The 21,898-nt window shown below is 37.1% G+C and overlaps 1 protein-coding gene across 1 annotated transcript in view; it reads right to left on the reverse strand.

The window, feature by feature from the left end:
* LOC140241943 (uncharacterized) overlaps nt 1–13,339 on the reverse strand; it is a 118,443-nt gene extending 105,104 nt beyond the window's left edge. The window contains exon 1 of the mRNA XM_072321690.1: nt 13,130–13,339. Within this exon, the coding sequence (XP_072177791.1) occupies nt 13,130–13,192 (63 nt within the window). The 5' untranslated portion in view covers nt 13,193–13,339. The remainder of the gene's footprint in view (nt 1–13,129) is intronic.
* Nucleotides 13,340–21,898: the final 8,559 nt, after the last annotated feature.

The following is a 21,898-nucleotide window of genomic DNA, read 5'->3' on the forward strand; positions in this document are numbered from 1 at the left end:
ATCCAGATATCAATACACACATGGAATATCCTTAAAGACCTAATAAAATGGTTTAGGCATTTTTTTCTCAATGATGTAATAATATTAAATGTTAAATTCTAAGTAATTCTATGGTTGTGCGGGGTTTTTTACTGTTCTGAATTTTGTTCTATATTTGTTAACTTATTGGATGCAATTTCCTCGGTTTTGGAAAACTTGCTATACTTTCACCGCATGCGGCGCACTATCACTTCTAAATTGTGATGACGTCTAAGAACGGAGTCGTTCACGACCAGTCTAGCCGTAGCCAGCGAGCTGGCAAGGCTATGCTAGCGCAGCGCAGCGACAGCCGGCCGGCGGCTGCACTGGCTAGCGCTGGCGGGGGAGCGAGCTAGCGAGCGCATAGCAGGTGCTGCGCTGCACTATTGTCATTGGCTAAGCCTTTAGACAAAAGAATATTTAATGAACTGTATCGGATTTAATACTGCCAATAATACAGATTACAACTGTGGTACGCTTGGATATCCATTATTTTCGGCAAACTCGTGAAATAGGCCCCACCACTGCGTGTCTGTACTAATAGTAATACTACGGCGACTCGCCTGTTTCAGCCCCACCGTGTGCATGGCGTTCATCTCGGTAGGTAAGCACGGCGGTGGGGCTGCCTTCCACAGTGAATACTCGTGAATGCGGCGAAAATGACTTCATAATATGGCCCTCGGCTCGACTAATTTAACGGCCAATTTAACCATAAATACAACCCTACCTAACCCTAAACCCTAGGAGGACCTACCCTTGCTTGCAAATAAACGCACGGGTACGGTGCACGCGCACTGCGGTGGGGCCTATTTCACGATAGCCCCACCACCACTATGCACTGCGTGTCTGTACTAAGATACTACGGCGACTCGCCTGCTTTATAGGCCTAGACCTACTCGTGAATCCAACCCCACCGTGGCATTCATCGGTAGATAAACGGCGTTTGGGCTTCCTTCCACAGTATGATTTTTAGCATAAAACAAAAACTACTCGACCAAAATTGACGATCATTCTTGGTATCGTTTTTCTTAGAAAATGACGCATCTAAATTACTGAGTGTAAACTACTAGTAGACTGCTACTAGATCTACTACTAGACTACTACTGGTAGTTTAACTTGTAAGCGCCGGCCGACGGGCCAGGCCACGGCCGGGACGCTCCCGCTTGCTTGCTGCGGCCGGAGTAGCCGCTCACTTTGTGAGCGAGCTGGGCCTGTTCTTCTAATCTACTTACTAGACAGTTACAACTTACAATGTCAGTCATGTAGAATACAGTATATCCTTTCTAACGTTAAACTATATGGGGGCATACCAGACATACCACTCTGTAATCCGACTTATTTCCCAGGCGATCGTTTCCGTGAGGTCTATTCTCGGGCTTGGTGCCATGTTCATACGCTCTTGCACTGGCAGCGGGGGAGATGCAGCTGGTTCATATCGGTAAGGTGCAGCCCCACGATAACGTTCTGGTTCATCGGCTGCCTCTCCCTCCCCATCTTCCCCTTCAACTTCATGTGCCTCCTCTTCCTCTCCGCTATCGTCAGAACTGCAGTCTTCATCATCATCATCAATGTCGAAGTTTACCCATATAGGGAAAGACATTATGCTCGAGGTACCAGGTATCTGTGCAAGCTAACTTAGTGATAATGTACGTGGTAATGCGTACATGTCGACAGTCAGTGTGTCGACCGGGAGCGCACATCCCGCGGGGCCCGGGCCTGGCCGGGCTAGCTATCGTGTACGCGCGTGTACCAAGCTAGTAATCTGAGTGCTTGTGCTGAGCGGCGTCTGCTAACTGAGCACAACTCCGTGCTTATACGTCATCAATCGGTTCAGGGGTGTTGGTCACGTGATTGTCTTTTTCGCAAAAGCTGCAACGGGGTCCTCCAAAAATGTGATATTTGGGGGAGTTTCTAGAAGCGATGAAAACCGGAACGACACTGACAACATATTTACATTGATAATCATGACATATATTTTACATTTCTTTTGCATATTAAAACATTTTGCAAGCATTTTATTAGGTCTTTAAAGGGGATGGCTAGTAACTGATCAGTGGGAATCAGTGGGAATGCTGGAGGATGATTGTTCCAATCCTTGTGGGATTCATTTAAGAGTACATTATATATCTATTGTTGTGTGAAAATTATTTGCTTCAGAATGGTCTCATATTCAAGTAATGTGCAGTTTAATGTTTCCAGGTTAGCATGCCTGGTCAGTGACGGGGCATTAATCTGCACATTACTTGAATATGAAACCGTTCTGAAGCAAATAATTTTCACACAACAGTAGATATATAATGTACTCTTAAATGAATCCCACAAGGATTGGAACAATCATCCCTCAGCATTCCCACTGATCGGTTACTAGCCATCCCCTTTAAGAAATAAGATTTTGGAGAGGAAAATCAGATTTTCATGAAATCTTGACACCACCACTAACCCATTGGCCCTGGGCCAGTGAAATATCAAAAAAAAAAAAAAAAATATTTCCATAATAAGAACAGGCAGGTAAAATGTTGCCCCTTCATCAATATTGATGAGAAAATTATACAGCATCTGCATATTTCCCGCCCACTTAGGCTCGTTATTCAACATTTTTGTAGGGGTCGCAAGAATTCAGTAGTACACCTTTCATGCTGTGGTTTTCTGCAGTTTTCTGGGGTTTATATTTCTATTCAAAAGATGAAAAGTCATACTTTCCAGAGACACTATCGCAACGTATTTCACTATGTTTTTTGTACTAAATACTTGTTATAAAATCATGTTGGTTGGCATCTCTGCTATTCCCCCTCCGTTGATACCCTCCATAAATGCTCAATTTAGAGTGAGAATGATGTCATATTTTCCACAATGAATCTGGTTGTTTGTTTGCTTGTTTGTGCATTAGTTGTTCTTCAGGTTGGCACTGTATGCAATTCAATGAGTCCCATCACTTGCATTCACTGTTGGGACCCCAAGGTTATCACAAAATAACCATGATGAATACATCAAAGCCCCTTATTACCTGGCAACATCACAAATACTTGTAGATCATACAACCGGATTTTCTCTCATACAGCAGGTTTAAATCAAACCTATGCAGCCTGCACTGTGTTGCTGTTGACTTATATTACAGTTAAGATCTCAGGCAACATGCGAGTAACATATAATGAATACCATGAAAAAAAACTGTTTACGATTTTCTGTGACTATCGTAGCAAAAGACCCTTTGTCAGATGTTCCCTGTAGCATGCTACATGTAATTGCTACGCATAATTTGTTCTTCAGATAATTATTTGTATTTCTTGTACGTACTTGTACTTGTACGTACTTGCACTTGTACGTATTTGTAAGGAAAGTATACTTCCACAGTTTTGTTTGTGGACAATGAAATATTTAGTCAAATTCAATTCAATATACCATTATACTCAATGATCTATTCCTGCAAGAAATGTGGCAACTTTGATGTGAACTGTGATCTTTTGTTTTAAACCGATTTCCATGATTTTACGAGAAAGTGCATGCCTAACAACATATCCGTCATATACTACTATTCCAATGAAAAGATGCTGAAAAAATAATAAACTACCACAACTTCATGATATCTTCAACATAATCAGGACTATACAATTCATATAATCTCATTAAAGACTCTCAACCTACCAGGCTGTCATTCTTAGAAATCAATATACCAAAATAATGGGGAAAAAACAACAAATTTGACTTCAAATCATCATGATTAAGCTAGAGGACACGTTCAAAAGTATACAAACTTATTGAAAGCCGCTATGCAAACCTTTTTTCTTTTTTTTCTTGGAATCAATAATTTTTCTGGCGTACCTGGAAATTGTCCTTTGTTTCTTTTTATCATCATGATTATCACAATACACCATACAGTAATACACAGACTGAAGACAATGGACACACAATGAAGGCGTTACAAAAACACGAAGGCACACTTATCTTGAGTAGTCGCCACCAAAATCGTGCTTTGCTGTTTAATGTTCATGAGATGCATGACGCTGCCATTGTTCGCAAATTCCTCTTAACACCGCCCGTTTCTCATGCGATATTCAAATGCAATGGCAATGTATTAAATAGATGATTTGCACAAATCGTGCTTCACGCATTGTTTGCAACATTAAAAAGGGGAAGAGTTCTCCTATTCCTAAGTACAGAGTCGCTCTCAGACAAATGTGCTACCGTGTTGCGTCCAAACACCTAAGAAATGAACCCAAAATGGCGTATTACGGTACATCAAATTTGTACCCACAAAATGGACTCTTCAGGGAGGACACAGACCCTCAGTGTATTTTGTTACAATACCAAATTCACAACCCAAATACAAGGCATATTTCATTACTGTATAAAGTATAAATTACCCTAATTGTCATTTTGACTAATTGAATGCTGTTTATGCTTTAAACTGATAAGGGACCTCAGTTATAAAGCACATGTCATTAGTGTATGACAATCCACAACACTTCATGTGGTAGCATAAGTGACATTTTTTTTTTTAAATAGACCCCTGAATGGTAACAAAAAGAAGAACAATTTGTAAGAAAATGTCAATGACTAAGAATGTCTAAAAACAGATCCTTTTAAATACTTTTGTTCTAAAGGAAACCAAAACCCGAAGAGATATGTGGATTGAGCGAAAGCAGCAACATTAGCAGAACACATCAGTGAAAGTTTGAGGAAAATCAGACAATCGATGCAAAAGTTACACATTTTTAGTTTTGGTGTTGGAACCATTGGATGAGGAGACTACTAGAGGTTATGGCGTCATTGTGTGGACAATAATAAAAAGAAAATATGATGGGAATTCCACAAAAATTCATTTTCCATACAAAGGATTAATCATGATGTACATTGTAAGTGTTTAAACTGCCACTCTGAACTACATACAAGTTGGCTTTCAGTGAAGTGATATCAAACAAACAAAATGGTACCTGTACGCTTTCATTAAAGGGGATGGCTAGTAACTGATCAGTGGGAATCAGTGGGAATGCTGGGGGATGATTGTTCCAATCCTTGTGGGATTCATTTATGAGTACATTATATATCTATTGTTGTGTGAAAATTATTTGCTTCAGAATGGTCTCATATTCAAGTAATGTGCAGTTCAATGTTTCTAGGTTAGCATGCCTGTACAGTGACGGGGCGATCGTTAACGGGCCGTTAACGATCAGACCTGAATAGCATGTAGAGAGCATGATGGAATGTCACAATATCAAATGTTTTTGTGAAAGAGTAATATCAGCAGCAACTACATATGCAAATTAGGTGAGGTCATAAGGCAGAGACTCCAACTCTCCCGTTTTCGACGGGAGATCTCCCGCCGAAAGCCCATTTTTGCAAAATCTCCCGTTCTCCCATTTGAGATTTAATTTCTCCCGCCCTGGCTCTGTGTCTCCCGTTGGAAAGGATTTCTTACTTATTGCTATTGTATGTTGAAAAGATTAAGCCTTAGATAGCACCAGAGAGCATCTAGAACCCTAGGAACTTGGCGCTTCGCACACATCAACTTGGAGTCTCCAGTTTGCTAGGGGTTTCAGGCGGGAGAATCTCCAGATCAGAAGGTGCTTTGGGTTGGAGTCTCTGTATAAGGTCATGGCTGCACAAGTCTCCAGATGATTTACATGCCTTTTCTTTTAACACCTTTTTACCTCTGCCAAGAGAGGAGGAATTCATTGGCATTTGATTGTTTGTGCACAAAATAACTCAAAAAGTTGTGAACAGATTTTGCAAAAAAAAAAAAAAAAAAAAAAAAAAAAACTTACATGAAAGACTGAGAATGACACAAGGAATAAATGATTAGATTTTGGTAGTGATCCAAGAATTTTTAAGGATTTTATGAAGGATTTTCGATATTTTGGCAGGTAGGGTCAATGAACTCAGAAGTTAAAGCTGTGCAATTCTGAGCTTACGCGCACTAAAGTGTGCGCTTTGCACGAGCAAGGCACCACACAGCTGGAAGTTGATAACATAACAAAAGGCTTAAATTGTAAAATCAAGTGATTTTCAGCATCAATGAGTAAAAATCATTGATCTCATTTGGACGACAAGATCAGTGGTGGAAATGAGGCGCTTGGCAGAGGTCTGTGCTCTCAGAGTGCTTCTCTAGTTTTACAGAGATCTACGTGAACCATATGTATCCTGCACATAAAATCTCTGTTGTGCTGCAATATTAAACCTGCCAATAAATTTACTGAAAGACCCACTCTCAAAATACCCGTTCAGATTTTCTTAAGTGTGTACTATGAAATCAAAACTGTCCTTTGTGCAGGAAGTCAGTACATCCTGGATAATTTGTTTTCTCAAGGCTGGCGGTAATTCAGATTTTAATTTGGCAATATAAAAATTCTTTCTATTTCAAGGCTCTCATAAATTCCCTCCGTCTCAGTTCAAAGTGCAATTCAACTCTGTAGAGTAAAATCAAATGACAGACTGGTAGTGGTACAAGTTCCATCGAAATCCGACATAAAATGAAAGAGTTATAAACTTTCATGGTTTCCCATGTGTTAACCTAACACTGGTCTAAACCACACAAACTATGCCAATCGGATGTGGTCATAATGTACTGTAAAACATGATATATTCGCGGCATGAATTTTTCGCGAATTGGAGCCGACGGCCTTTTTTGCGGCATGAAATTTTCGCGAACTGCCACTGGCATTCAATTGATGCATATAGTGTATACAACAAAATTTCGCGTGCATTTTAATTTCGCGAATCTTTGCGCTCGCGAAATTTGTGAAATTAAAATGCATGCGAACATTCCTCGCTTTACAGTATCCTCTCACAGCTCTTCCACTGGTAGTGTATACAGCATATCTGCATGTAAAAGATTTTACAAATAATGCTTTCCTCAATAAGTTTGGAACTATAACAACCCCTCTGCCCAAAAAGGTCATTATTGCAGATCGTTACACTTGAACTATAATTTGTTGCAAATGCCAAGTATTTTGTCATTGTTACAGTATATTTTGAAGAAGAAATCAAGAAGAACCTCGAGTATTCTGATTACTGGGTACGTCACTTCTGGTACAATGTGAATCGGTGTGAATGCAGTACTTGCATGCATGCAAGCAAGCAGAGTACAAAGCTACAATGTACAGCTGTACATGTTGATATTGATCAGGCGAAGTGGCATTGGTGTTCAAAATCCTCAATCTACTGTTCTTTTTACGAAATCTGACGACGACATTCTTTTGCTATCAGAAATTTTAAGATGTACCATATCTGACAGTTTCTTCTGGAATTTCAAGGCCAATCATGGAAGAAAAGCAGATAATTTTGTCTCATGAAATACCAATTGTGGGTCTGTTTCCGTTCCAGAGCAGCCATTGAATACCCGGATGTCCATCCATGAGAATACAAATGTAGGTCAAAAGGAAAACTGTGAGGTGATAACATCATTATCTCATTTAAACTACCAAGAGGAAATCCACCCCAACAATAAGTAAACTTCAAAGGAAAGGGAAAAACATTCCATTCAGAATGATACAAGAATGACAAATATTAGATAATAAGAAAGATACAACATTTTGGAATTTTGGAATTTTCTTTTAAACACTTCCTGACCAGTCCACATTTGAATATTCAAATGAGCAAGATGATGATGTCATGCTCTCACAATTTCTTATTCATTTCATACACAGATATGACAAAGATCTCATATTTAGTCTGTATGAATATAATCTTATTCATTTCATATACAGATATGACAAAAATCTCATATTTCAGCTGTATAATATGATAAATATTAAACTTTCCTTGAAACCACCTAAAATAAAAAAGAACAAAATATGATACTCTGATATATCTTGGTATGAGAACATGCTTTTACTCGTATTAGCTGAAATTAATAATTTTTCCGAATTTATAAAAACATACATGAAAAATTGTGAAGGTATGACATCATCAACTTGCTCATTTGAATATTCATAAGGACTGGTCAAGATATGATAAATTTGAAACAAATTGAAATTTAAAGATGTCATATGTTCTGTATTTCTCATCTGATTTTTGTCATTTTTGTATTGTTCTGATGGAATATTTTCTCTTTCTTTTTGGAGTTTATTAAATTTTTGGGTGGATTTCCTCTTTAAAGGACAAATCCACTTTCAATACTGTTATGTAAACAAGTATTGAGAGAATGCAGCAATATCAGTAGAACACATCAGTGAAAGTTTGAGGGTCTAGGGCAATTATCCCCTGGGCAATTACCCCAAACTCTTCCCCTGGCCCTAATCCTAATCCTGAACCTAATCCTAACCCTAACCCAAACTCTAAACCCTAAACCTAACCCTAATCTTTACTCTAACCTTACCACTAACCAGTATTTAGCTGGAGGGTAATTGCCCTCTGGGGGTAATTGCCCGAATATGCAGACAATCCGTTACCAAAAGTTATATTTTGAATTTTCTGCATAGTCACCACTGGATGAGAAGACTACTACACTAACATTGTATGATCACATGCATAGAACGATAATATCGTTCTATGCATGTGAACATAAGGACAATATAAAGAGAATTACCCAAAATTTCATTTGTTGAAAAAAGTAAACATTCCCTTGACTCGCTGCTGACATATGTTGAGGGTAATATTATTCCCTCTGTCTTCTGAAAGAGGCACATCAAGTGCTCTATTATCATGCGAGAAAAGTGAAGATATGTTGATTTTCTTTATACTTTCCTTATAGCGTTCTATGCATGTGACATCACAAGCTGTAGTAGTCTTCTCATCCAGCTATGGCAGCATTGGAGCTTCAAAAATTCATAACTTTTGAATGGATTGTCCAGTTTTTCTCAAGCTTTCACTGATCGTTTCCTACTAATATTGCTGCATTCCCTCAATGAAGGTAGACTTGTCCTTTAATTTGCATACTGTATTCGCCGGCAATAAGACCGCACTATTTTAAACAAAAATGAATACTATTACGTCGACGTGAGGCCTATATGCAAGCACAAGCAAATTATTGTCTTTCCAACTCAAGAGAATCACCAGCCTTACCACCATCACGTATTCGTAGAACTATGCAATGTGCCAATGAGCAATGCAACATCAACCACTGAACTAAAATCAATCTTACAGACAGTGTTATCTTCTGTAATAGTGACTGGTTTGTTTGTTTTTTTTTTTCATTATCACTTTCGCTTCGTCGAAGCCAATTCTGTGGACATTTGAAAAAGAAAGCACAGCACGATTGCAAGTTGGTGTGCATAGCCATATAGCGGTAACTGCAATTCTGCACACATTACACAATGGCACTATCTCCCGCAATACTTGGCTATTGAATATTGCAGTGTGTAAGAATAAAGACACACCGGTACTTGACTATTGAATAGTGTGTATGAGTGCACATACGCTCAGTCATTCTTCACACTAGGGTCCTACACACAGAAATATATCTAAATCCTGACACATTGCATCAACTGGAGAAAAAAAAAGTTAAGGTAAAACAAACAAATTATTGTTAGGAAACATGATGAATTATGTAGAAACAACAAAGTTTTTCATCAAAAATAACATAGAAAATAATGAAGTTTCTTTCAGAACAAAAATTCTCTAAGAATTTTTTCTTTCTCTTTTTCATCACCAAAGTCGGGATGCCGCTTATAGGCCGTTGCGGCCTCATCGCTGGCGAATGCGGTAAATATGTGGTTGTGACCAATATCAGCATTTCACAAAAATATGTAAAACTTTACAATCCCACAACTTTTTTATTTTATGTCTGGACACATATATATTTTTTTTACCATTCTTTTGTCTGATTTCATTCTAAATATGATAGTCAAAGTTGAATATGGTCTGGGTAAGGTATTATGATAAAGCTGTAAAAAGGTGTTAATAATGCAATGCATTTACTATTCTGATGCAATACTTATTGTACATTTATCACATTAAATGTAATTGAGAGTGGAAGATCCTGCAAAAAGGTGCCACGACACTGTACCTTTTAAAGCGAAAAATCACTCCATGTTTTAATCGATGATAACTTAAAGAGTAATGAAGTCACACAATCAATTCAGTCACGTTTCAGCCAAATCAGCAGTTTAAGAAAAGGCAGTCACTGAAATTTGAAGGTTCATGCTTATTGTTGAAACAGTTAGTTGCTTATAATTACTTCATGTTGCACCATAAGTGATGAAGTCATACCAGTAATTCTCCCATTAAGATATCAAAGCATATCTATGACCCAAACTAGTATCATAAAAACCCCACAAGGCTTTTATCACATCTTGTTAATGAGAACTCTAACATGTGGACAGACAAACATGACATACAGACAGCTACTGTACAAAACATTATGGCTCCAGCATCCCACAAGTTGAGGCATACAATAAAAATTATGATCGTATAACGATGAGAAACTTGTTAACCCTGGGGAAAGCCACAGTAGTGTTGACTAAATCTGAACAAGTGCCTTCTGGCAAATCAATGGACTCAATGAGCCTGTTGTCATCAGAGCTAATGAATGTAACAGGCACATTTTATTATCTCTGATTTCATTCTTACTCTTACACCCTCCAAAGTGCATTGTAATAGGGACTTTATATGATAGTGATATATTGCGCTTTACAAGCAATACTTAGTGTAACAGCGGAAATTTTTGAAGGAGTACACTGTAACTTCTCACCCTCAGCTGGAGATGAATTTTGCATGTTTTTAATTCCATGAAATTGATTAAAATATAAGATAGCGTTAAATCTAACAAGCAAGAAAATATGCATGTTTAAAGATTTGCATTAGTTTCTTATTGCGCAAAATGAAACAAATACTCCATTTTTATGGTATACGATGAGAAGTAGTAGTTTGTAGATCATATGCACTGCTTTAATAGTTTGTAGTAGTTAGCACAAAGTAGCGGTGGCAGAATTTGTATGTCAGCTTTGATATTAAACTTTGAGACAAAAGCCAATGAATAATTATAACATTTGCTAAATTATGATGTATGGCATACTGGCCAATAGCACACTCATTGAGTCTCTGTAGTTCCTGTGCAACCAGTGACAAAGCCTACATTATCTCCTGATGACAAACACAGTTGCCATTTTGGAATCGGTACAACTTTGAATTTCAGCTGTTCGAGAGTACATCCCACGGCCGCAGACTTTGTACTCTCCGCCTCGGTCAGGATCACGACAAACAAACAGACAAACAGAACAAGCTAAAACGACAACAAGCAATGCAAATACTGTGAGTACACGGGAGTCACAGTTTCTATCAGTGACCAACAGGGTGCAAATTCCAGGGAATGAATATAGACGTGTCAGATATATATACACTTGTATATATATATGAGACTGCTCATAGTGTATTTACAAATGTACCTGCATTGTCTAACCACCTGACCCACTGCAGTGCATGATTAATAAAATGGATTCTGTTGTGTGCCTCTTTGAATTTGTGTTACACAAGTATTTTGATCCAAACAGTAGATGTGCAGAACCCATCACCGACACAAACGACATCATCAAAATGTACAAGAAAGCAATATGAAACATGTGTACTTTAAGAACAGAAATGTTTGCGTGTATTTGAATTTCTCAAATTTCGCGAGGGCCAATATTCGCGAAATCAAAATGTACATGAAAGTTCTTATCTACAGGACAACGCATTGGATGCTTCTGGCAATTTGTGAAAATTCCATGCTGCAAAAAAAGGCTGTCAGCCCCAATTCATGACAATTTCATGGTGCGAATATTTCTCACTTGACAGTAGCAGTGTGTGTGTATGTGTGTGTGTGTTTGTGTGTGTGTGGGATTTGCATGATTTGCAACCGAAAGAGGGGGGAGGGTAAGAAATCACCCTTGAGGACAAAAGGTTAACAAAAAAATACTAAAAAGGAGATCACTGTAGAGTACAATAATGTTTTCATGCTTTTTCTCATTATCTTCCTATCACAAACATAAGATAATTAAGCCCAGAAAAATAAACAAACAAACATTATCACTACTATTAGTACTAATCAAATGAAAATACAAAGCATGTGATAAATTCTGTCTTGGATGACCTTTCACAGCATCCTGCATTTTACCCGACCGATGATAACAAGATCTGCTAAGCAGGTCAACAACTGCACACTTCTATTGTCAAAGTGTCAGAAATAAAATCTATATGTGAAATTTATTTTTGTATGATCACCATCAATTTTAAGCAATTCTTCAGAACATGCTGATAATGTAGAGTGGATATTTTCTTGCAATGTTTATCCCCCTTTGCTCAGTGTTCAAGATCAATTTGCAGCCTGTAAAATTATTGTCTTTCTTATTACAATCAAACATCCATGAATGGTGTTTACACCAGCCATCTTTCAGCACTGATGCCTTAGCTGATAATTTCTTCTGTCCACATACAAAAATAACCATCGATATAATGTGATCTGCAACACTAACGCTACCACTTTAATTTGATGTTGATTTTGTAGTTAGTGATAAACTAACATTCCTGATGTGGAGATAAACTAATGTCAAACTTCCTCTTTTTGTTACATGCTCTTGTCTAAACCCGTTGAGGACGTTGGGCAATGCCGGTCTATATACACAAATGGGAAATTTGTGTTGCAGCAAAATCAGCCCATCCTCAACAGTTGAAACACGAGTATTAGCGTATTTGAATTCTAATTTTTTTAATGATGTTCATGAAGAAAAGAGGTCTAGATGGTAAGCACCAATATCCATAAAGGTCAATGCCAATGGCAATACTCAATGCCAATGAAGGATTCAAATTCAACATCTTTACTTAGTATGATTCAGGCCTTGAGTGGCCATATCCCCTTTCAACTGGACCTTGAAATAGGCCTAGACTAAAGGGCCGACAGTAATTCACAGAATCATGTCACAAGAGTGTACACTGTGCCTTTCCATTTTAGTCCCAGTTGCTCAGTTGACCTATAAACAACAAAGTGGCATGCACTATAATTGCATTCTAATTCTTTCTACCCGAGAAGTTCAGGCACGTCAAGCAGCGAAGCACGCCCGAAAAACGGCACTTGTCTACATCTACTCAACGTATTTAATAGTAACTGGCTAAGCTAGTTATCAAATGATTGACAACCCGCTACACCGCATCGCGGTATTTCATGAACGGGAAAGTCCCGGGTAGCTAGTGAGGTTCTTACCCGCCGAAGCCAGTCGCTGACATCTTCGACACTCCAGCTGTATGGATCTTCCATACCCGCCATGATTTTTGTAAAGACTGTAATTTTCGAGTATTCCTGATACTTTCCGCAATCAAACAGCGTCTGTCAGCAAAATGACACACATAAGGAGTTACATTAGTCACTTTTATCTGTTACAAGTTACTGACTGACACACATTCCCTTCGACTAGGTTCGTGCAGCCATCGAATTGAAAGCTTCCGTAGCAATGTGTAGTTTACGTACGGAAATAGTTCTGCACTTCCTCGTTTCTTTTTTCGGACTTGTGCGCATGTCTACGCGCATAAAAAGTTGACGAACACAAAAGTTTGAAAACTATTTTGTACAACGATTGTATTTCCAGTTTCTGCATTTTTCGTCTGTTTTGATTCTTGTTTTCTCTTGTTGTTTTCCTGTACCAATTTTCATTATAGGGTGTTGAAGGAATGCACTTATATCATAAGAAATTTTCTCTATTTTTCAACCATGTGTAATCATTAAAAAAAGTCAAGCTGATTTCAAGGCGATAGGGCCTACTCTTGTCAAAGGGGAGAGATTCTTGCAAAATAGGAGGGGGGGGGTAAATTCGCTCATGAGTTTACGATACTAATTTCAACATTCGTTTCACCTACTTATCCCTTGTAATTGATACACAGTTTATAAAACCCTGCTTGGTTCATATTCCGTTTCTCAAAATGACATGGAATATCCATTCAATTAAGTTTCTTTTAATGTGTGATTTGTGCCCGACATACAGGGACTTGATGGTTGACTATTTAACAACTATACAACTTAACGAAGAGAAACGAAGATCACGAGCAAAATCCTCTTTGCGTTATTTTTTTTTCATTGACAGTGTTGTCACTCGGTTGCGATTTTCGTGGTTTTTTTTTTAATCAGTTCTATTGCATTGATTGCCTTTCTTCAATTCCATTATTTGACTGTTATGTCGTAAAGAATGAGAAAAGTTCTGCAGACGCGCGAGGTAGATTTTCATACCGAATGTCCAAGAGAGATATCTCTTAATTGTTTGTATCTACATGCTCTAGTTTCTTTAATTTTTGATATGATATTCTCTTCTCTTTCATCCAGGCGTTGCTTAAAAATGGGTATGTGATATTAATATATATGTGTATATATATATATATATATATATATATGAAGAGCTTTCAACCAAAAGGCGCAAAATCCATTGAAAAATGATAGATTTAGCGCTATTTCAGCAAGCTCTTCAATTATATAATATATATATATATATATATATATATATATATATATATATATATACTGTATATATTCACAGTTCTGTTTATTAATGTCTGAATATTTGTAGGGAGCGCTGTGGCATAGTGAATTAGACTCCCGTCTCCCAATCGGAGGACCCGAGTTCGATTCCCGCCCAGTGGTTACATCCTTGAAAAAGATTTTTTTTTTTCAACGCTATATATAGGGTGATAATAATGGCAGGGCCTTCCTGTAGAGCAGTGGCAACACTGAAGAGGCTACCCTTGATAAAGAAGACCTCATAATTATTATATTTATCTATCTAATTATTAATCTATCTTGCTGTATGTTTGACTTTAGTTCTTCATCAACACATCGTCCTTCTCATCATTCATTAGTGTATCTTAGTCTCCACTGTGCACGAAATGCAGTTGGTCTATAGAGCAACGAATAAACCATAGACTTAGTCATTCCTTTGATCGTCGATACCGTGGCCGCAACCACCATATGACTTCGTTGGCACACTGGTCTTTCTCTCTTTTTTTTACGTCTGAATTTCTCGCGGGTTTGTTGCATTTGTCGCATTTGTATATAAGATTGATTGATGTAATGTGTTTTCGTTCTGTTATATTGTATACATGCACGGACTTGCAGAATAACAGCCGATGGCTGAGCAAGTTTCCTTTTTATTAACGTGTTGAAATAAAAATGAAAGTGAAATGAAGTGAAATGAAGTGATGTGTGCTGGTAAAAGTGCTGCGTTATTATGGATAATCCCTCCCCATATACCCCCCCCCCCATTCCTTCATTGTAGCACATTGAACGGGATTGTCCTGTCATTCATTCAAGTTTTTTTCTGCATTATTGGGCATCGGATTCGGTTGATGTTCGTTACTTCAAAAGTTCGCTAATCCGAAAATGAAATAAGGTTCGTTATTCCGAAACACACTGATTCCGCATATCCAGATGTTCGTTTATCATGTTTATTCGAAAATGAAATAAGGTTCGTTAATTCGGGGAAAACAAAAAAGGTGCTGACTTATGAACCTTCCGAATCACAAATCGTATTCCGTTTCCGGATTAACGAACCTGGGGAATAACAAACCTTCGGAACAGTGTATTTCATTTTTCGAAATTACGGACTTCGAAATAACGAATCTTCGGAATAATAAACCTTCAGAATAACGGACTGTAACCCTGTTACATATCCAGGCATAAGACACTGCTCTTACTTCAGGTGAGGCGGAGGGCATAATAGGACAAAGCTTGGAAAACAGAAAATTGCTGCGCCGTACATTATTTTGTTATGTTAATATCTCAAACACAACGGCGTTCGAAAAGTAAATCTATGAAAATAGCAAGTAGCACCAATACTTCTCGTCATTTTCGTCAATATTGCTTTGAAACTGATGATGATACACACCTGTTGTTGGTTGTGAGCCACTTTCTTATGAATTAAAAGCTTATAAAGTACCATGCATGGAGCCATCGAAAGTATAATTAGGCAACATACTAAGAACATCGTCATTTAGGACGGCATAATGAAAGTATACTCGAAATTATACCTGCACTATTCACAAATTGGAATTAATTGAATTGAAAAAAAGGCAGTGGAAGTATGATAGAAAAGAAACAAGAAGGGGCGAAAGAAAGGAAAAAGAAAGATACTGAGATGAAACAAGAGACGGGAGGCAAGAAGGCAAGGCAATAAAAGAAGAGACAAGATGCTATAATTTAAGATTTGTTGGAATATTATAGACAGACAAAATGTTGCAGTTGGTCCTTTTATGCGGACAATGATAATAGTGACATTCCCAACACGAGGAGTATTTTACACAATACTAATTGTCTTGTGTAAGTTTCACGAGACCAACACGCATTTCCATTACATTGGAAGGACATAACGGACATATATATATGTAGTATTTGTGACGTGAAATGAAGATCGTATAGGCCTATATAAGTAGACGAAGCAGGCGCACTTGTCGGTCTGTCATTTCCGAAAGACATTGGCGCTTTAATAGCCCTAAATAGCCCTAATGTGACGGAGCAGCTGTCAATTATGTTTGTACTCTTTATAGTTTCCCCGTCAGACACACCCTTCAAGCGGCATCAGAGCTTGCTTAAGATATCGACAACTGGACAACAATAATAGTTGACAGTTCATCGACCTACGCGTCCTGAACCACTCAACGAAAAGATGTCCGAGGAATCCAGACCAAAAGGCAGTCAGTTCCTGATAAAGAAAACTGACGAAACACACACACACACACACAAACACACACACACACACACACACACACACACACACACACACACACACACACACACACACAAAACACACACACAAACATAAACATACAAGATACAGACATAGCAGACTTTGGTTAAGACACCGGGGATGTATTCTGTTTAGAAAAACACATTTCTTTATTATTTTCACGATGCCTCTTCTTCTAAAGGTTTTTTTTTTTTTTTTTTTTACTATAAAACATTGATTGTACAGCAAAATTTCTCACATTAATGATTCATTGTTTTTCGTCTGTGTTATATTTTATGTAATCTAAGTTTCTCTGTAGTATGGAAGGCGTAAAATGAACGAAAAGTAATAACATGAAATTAAAATGTAAAAGTTACTTTTATTTTATGAGCTTTGTATTATGCTCCTTTCAATTTTAATCTAAATTCGTTTTTATATTGAAATGACTTGATTCCTCCTTTCCCCATCAGGAAACGATTTCGGCTGACTAGCATGAGAATACGTGTACGGCGATGATCCAAGTTAGTCACCTCAAAAATGCTGCCTTGAGTAGGTATTGGTCCCTGATGTTGAGAGCAGCAATTAGTCAATCGACCAACCAACTTTGAGCTGGCGGTAAACCACTGATCTCTGTTGCGGGATGCCTCCCCGTAGAGAAAGAAGTTGACGTAAGGTCAACGTAGATGGCGGCCGGTCACACAAATTATATTGGTACTTTGATGTGTAATTCATATCAGAACACTGACACCGGAGATATTGCCATCTTCATGCAACGATATTTCCTTTCTTTTCTTTTCTTTCTTTCTTTCTTTCTTTCTTTCCTTCTTTCTTTCTTTCTTCCTTTCTTTCTTTCTTTTTAGTGTCGCAGGAAAATGACAATAGGCAATTGAAAAGGCAAACAGTAAATACCATGTATAATTCAGCCCATCTTTTTTATGAGACACAAAATATCAATGAAGAATTCATTACAGAAAGAAGTTGACGTTTAAGGTCAACGTAGATGGCAGCCGGTCATACAAATTATATTGGTACTTTGATGTGTAATTCATATCAGAACACTGTCAACGGAGATATTGCCATCTTCATGCAACGATATTTCTTTCTTTCTTTGTTTTTAGTGTCGCAGGAGAATGACAATAGGCAATTGAAAAAGCAAGCATGTAAATACCATATATAATTTACCCCCTCTTTTTTATGAGACACAAAATATTAATGAAGAATTTATGTGCCTACGAATTGCTTTTATACAGGATATGTGGATGAATGAATTCCTACATGACTTAATCAACCTACCAGCGAAGCAACCATGCAGCTGATCGATAAGAGGTGTGTGAAATATCATAGAGGTTAGATAAAGAACCAATGAGTTGATTATTCCATAGCTGATTAACTGACCGGCAAACAATGATACGCATATCAATTGAATCATTGTTCATTGTTTGTTTTTTCATTGCATTGTTGTGTTATTTTGTGTATACAAAATATTGTTGCAATCGCTGTTGGAAATGAAATAAAACGTAATGAAATGAAATGAATAATTGTATTTTTTTATGTTGACTCGGTATGTCTCGCTATGTCTCGACTTGATCAGTCGGGCATATACACTCAGCAAAAAAAGAAAGTAAACACTTGTTCAAGTTCATATTTCTCATAGAAAATTAAGCTAAATATTAATGCTTTATATACCATGTCAGAGGTAATTTAATTGGCTATCAACCTGGTAGGTCAATGAAAAGACAAACTTTACGCATGAGCGAACACATTCGTTTTTCTCTTCCAAAGCACAAAAGTAAACATTGCAAAAATGGACAAGTTGTCATTCATGCGTATGTGCTCTTCCATCAAAAGACAATTCAAAACAACAAAAAATACAAATCAAGTTTCTAAAATCATCTTATGATTTCTATAATGACTTTGTAGTCCACAAAGATGAAGAAAGGCGAAAAATCTCCTGTCAAATCCAAATTCAAATGGCATGAAAGAGGAAATTTGAAAATGATATTTGGTTCTTGAATTTGTCTCATGAATTCTTAAATTCCTAAATCAAAAGAATGAAATAAAGAAAGTCTGCTCATTTTATCACCTTTGCGGCTTACTCCCTGTGTCATTTTGAAGTTAGATTCGACATTAAACTCTTATTTCCCCCTTTAGTTTTCCCATTTTGTTTGTGTTTGAGGATATAGAGAGATACAATGGGACGAAAAACTTATTTTTGCTATTACATTCATGTCTCTCATTGTGTTACATTGGTATATTTTGTTATCATTGCTATCTTAAAGGGCGTTTGCAAATGAACGACAAAAATGTCAATTTTTGCAATTTTTACTTTTGTGTCTTGAATGACAAACGTCACTGTGTTCACTCATGCATGACATTTCCCTTTGTATTAACCTACCATAACACAGGTTGATAGTCAGTTAAATAATCTTTAATATGGTATATGACACAATGATTTTGATCAAAATCTTATATCAGAAATATGTGCTGGAAAAAGTGTTTACTTTCTTTTTTTGCTGAGTGTATTATTAAAGTGCGAGGCATAGTGCGTGTGAAGAAAACATTTTCCGAATGTCAGACGTTCTTTTAGGGTCGAGTAAACTATATTTCTTGAACATCTGCCTATACGTTTCCAGAATGCTATACTTGTCAAAAATAAAATGTGATAAAAATCAACATATTTGTTTTCGTTTGTTTATTAATAAAATGTGATACAAATCAACATATTTGTTTTCGTTTGTTTATTAATAAAATGTGATAAAAATCAACATATTTGTTTTCGTTTGTTTATTAATTAATGATGCCCAGTAGCCTAAGTGAGTGGATCAGTTTGGATTTAGTTTACGCATGGCCACAAAAGAAGTAACTTGATGATTGGCAGGACGATTTTAAGTCATGCTTGAAGTGTAATTTCATATCATTATCGTATTGATTTGAACAAAGGAGTAAAGACTAAACAGAAATGTCATTATAATCGGATACTACATAAAAACGTTAAAGAATTTTTACATTTTATGATAAAAAACAACAAGCAAATCAAAATAGGTAATTATGTCATTACTTCACATTATCTTCCTATTAGATTTTACACAGAATTACTCTCAATTTCTATTGCTTTCAAATACTATCATGTTTTTCGTCGATGACGTAACATTAAAAGTTGCAACTTCATTCCTATACGAGTCGATCTTGCATTTGATACAGAGGATATTAATATTTTTAAATTCTGATTAATTTTGTTTTAACAAAGAAACTTTAGAGAAGATTTGTGGATAGTTTGATGGAACATGAATTGTTAGGTGATGCATTACATCATCATCATTTCTGCCAATTTGGGTTTGTGGTTGAGTTATCACTGATTGAATGCAAAATCCCATGACTTTGGTATTTCACGTCCAATTTCCACGGAACACATACCTCTCATTCTATTCTAATGATTTTGTTATATTCATTAAAAACAACTTGAAAATAGTGTGGAATTGCGTTTAATTCGCCTTACAAGAAGGACCTGGCAATATAAATTATTGTGTAAAGTACCGTACTTACTCTTCTTCAGAACATCTCTTGTCAAAATATGAATGCATGGATAGTGGTTTTTGACAGATTACTCTTCAGTGAACATGTATGCTCATTGTTTTATCATAGCAGAATTCATGATATGAAAAGGGATTTTACGTTGAAATAGTCGCGAAGAGAGCCAACACACTGAATTTACGGAACATACGGAATTATACCAAACAGAAATTGTCTCGTCGTTGCTCAATGTTTATCACATCTGCATGCAAAAGCTTTAAAATTGCCAGACAAAGACATGCAGTCGAACACAATCAACTTGCTACTAAACTAGATTAAAAAAATAATGACGCCGCATCACTTTACAGTTGGACTTATCGAAGTGCAACAGGTGGCTGCCCGCTGCCCGCACTGCGCTAAACTGGACAGGTACAGTTGTACCAGTATTCCCGATAGCGTGATACTCAACAGCGCCATCTTTTGACAACAACTTGTAGTGTCGTTTGTATTGTGCAGTTCAAAGAGGTACGATTATACGTCTTCATTAAAGAAAAAAAAAATCAATCATTCTGCTATTTAATTTCAAAAGCAGGGTATTTTTCTCGAAGGATGCATGATTACGAAATAAAATTCAGATAAATGTTTCACATAATGAATCGAAGCAATGATAATTACATCAATTTTGTCGCAATCATCTTCATTAATCATCACCATCATCATCTATCATTATGATCGTTATCACTGGCATCTTTAGTATCACTATCAGTCTTCTACTATGGAATATAATATGATGTTGATGATGATGTCATTGACAGCAAACAGATCATCTAAAGTTATATGTGACCGTGCACCTCAAAACGAACATAAAGTCGCACACACTGATTTTGCATGAGGACTGAAAATAAGTGAAATGGGTCAACCTAGCCGAACTTGACTTTTTCATATTTTCTGAAAGAGCGGGTCTTCTTTTACATTATGCTAAAATTTGGTATCATAAAACGGGAAGGAAAGTGTGTTTTTTAAGCAGTTTATCTCGAACATTTTTGGTAGAATAGTGTGATTAGGTGTGTCTTTAGAATCCCTTTTTCATTTCTGAAAAACCTTGTCCACACTCTTCACTTTCAACTCTAATAACTTTTGGAAGGATAGTGCTACTGCTTTGAAAGTTAGCATTAATTATGGACAGAATGTGTTAATGAGGCATACTTAATTTCAGTTTAAGCTGATAATCCCTTCATTGTTGTTACTCTGGTGGTTTACTTCCTGTTTTTTGTCCCATTCATCGCACAGCCAGCGCGGCTTGGTAAAGATTAAGCGCTTGAATAGACACTGTACTTCAGAGCCTCTTTTCTCAGTTCACACTTTTCCTGAGTTTGTGTTTTCTTTCCAATATTTAGATAGGTTAGGTGAGTCCACTTGATTTGAGTTATACATCATTTTAAAGCTTAAAGTCTGCTCTTTCAGAATATGGTCCTAACTAAAAATTCATGTCTGGCGACTTTTTGTTTGTTTTGAGGTGCAGTGTCACATATGCTAGTTCAGCTGATTGCAGTGGAGTGACCGTCGGGGACGATGGGCTGTGCGACAATATCTCTTGGCGCTGCATCAAGCATCATGAAAGCCCTCTTTCGCCGTCCAGTGGTCTCCGTATGACTAAAGTTCCCGCGATTATTCAGTGCATGATCTAACCCACTCAGACCCAAGTAAAACATCATTGGTATTGCACGGACAGTAATACATAAAATTAATGGTTGCAT

This window comes from Diadema setosum, chromosome 18, assembly GCF_964275005.1.
Source record: "Diadema setosum chromosome 18, eeDiaSeto1, whole genome shotgun sequence".
NCBI lineage: Eukaryota > Metazoa > Echinodermata > Echinoidea > Diadematoida > Diadematidae > Diadema > Diadema setosum.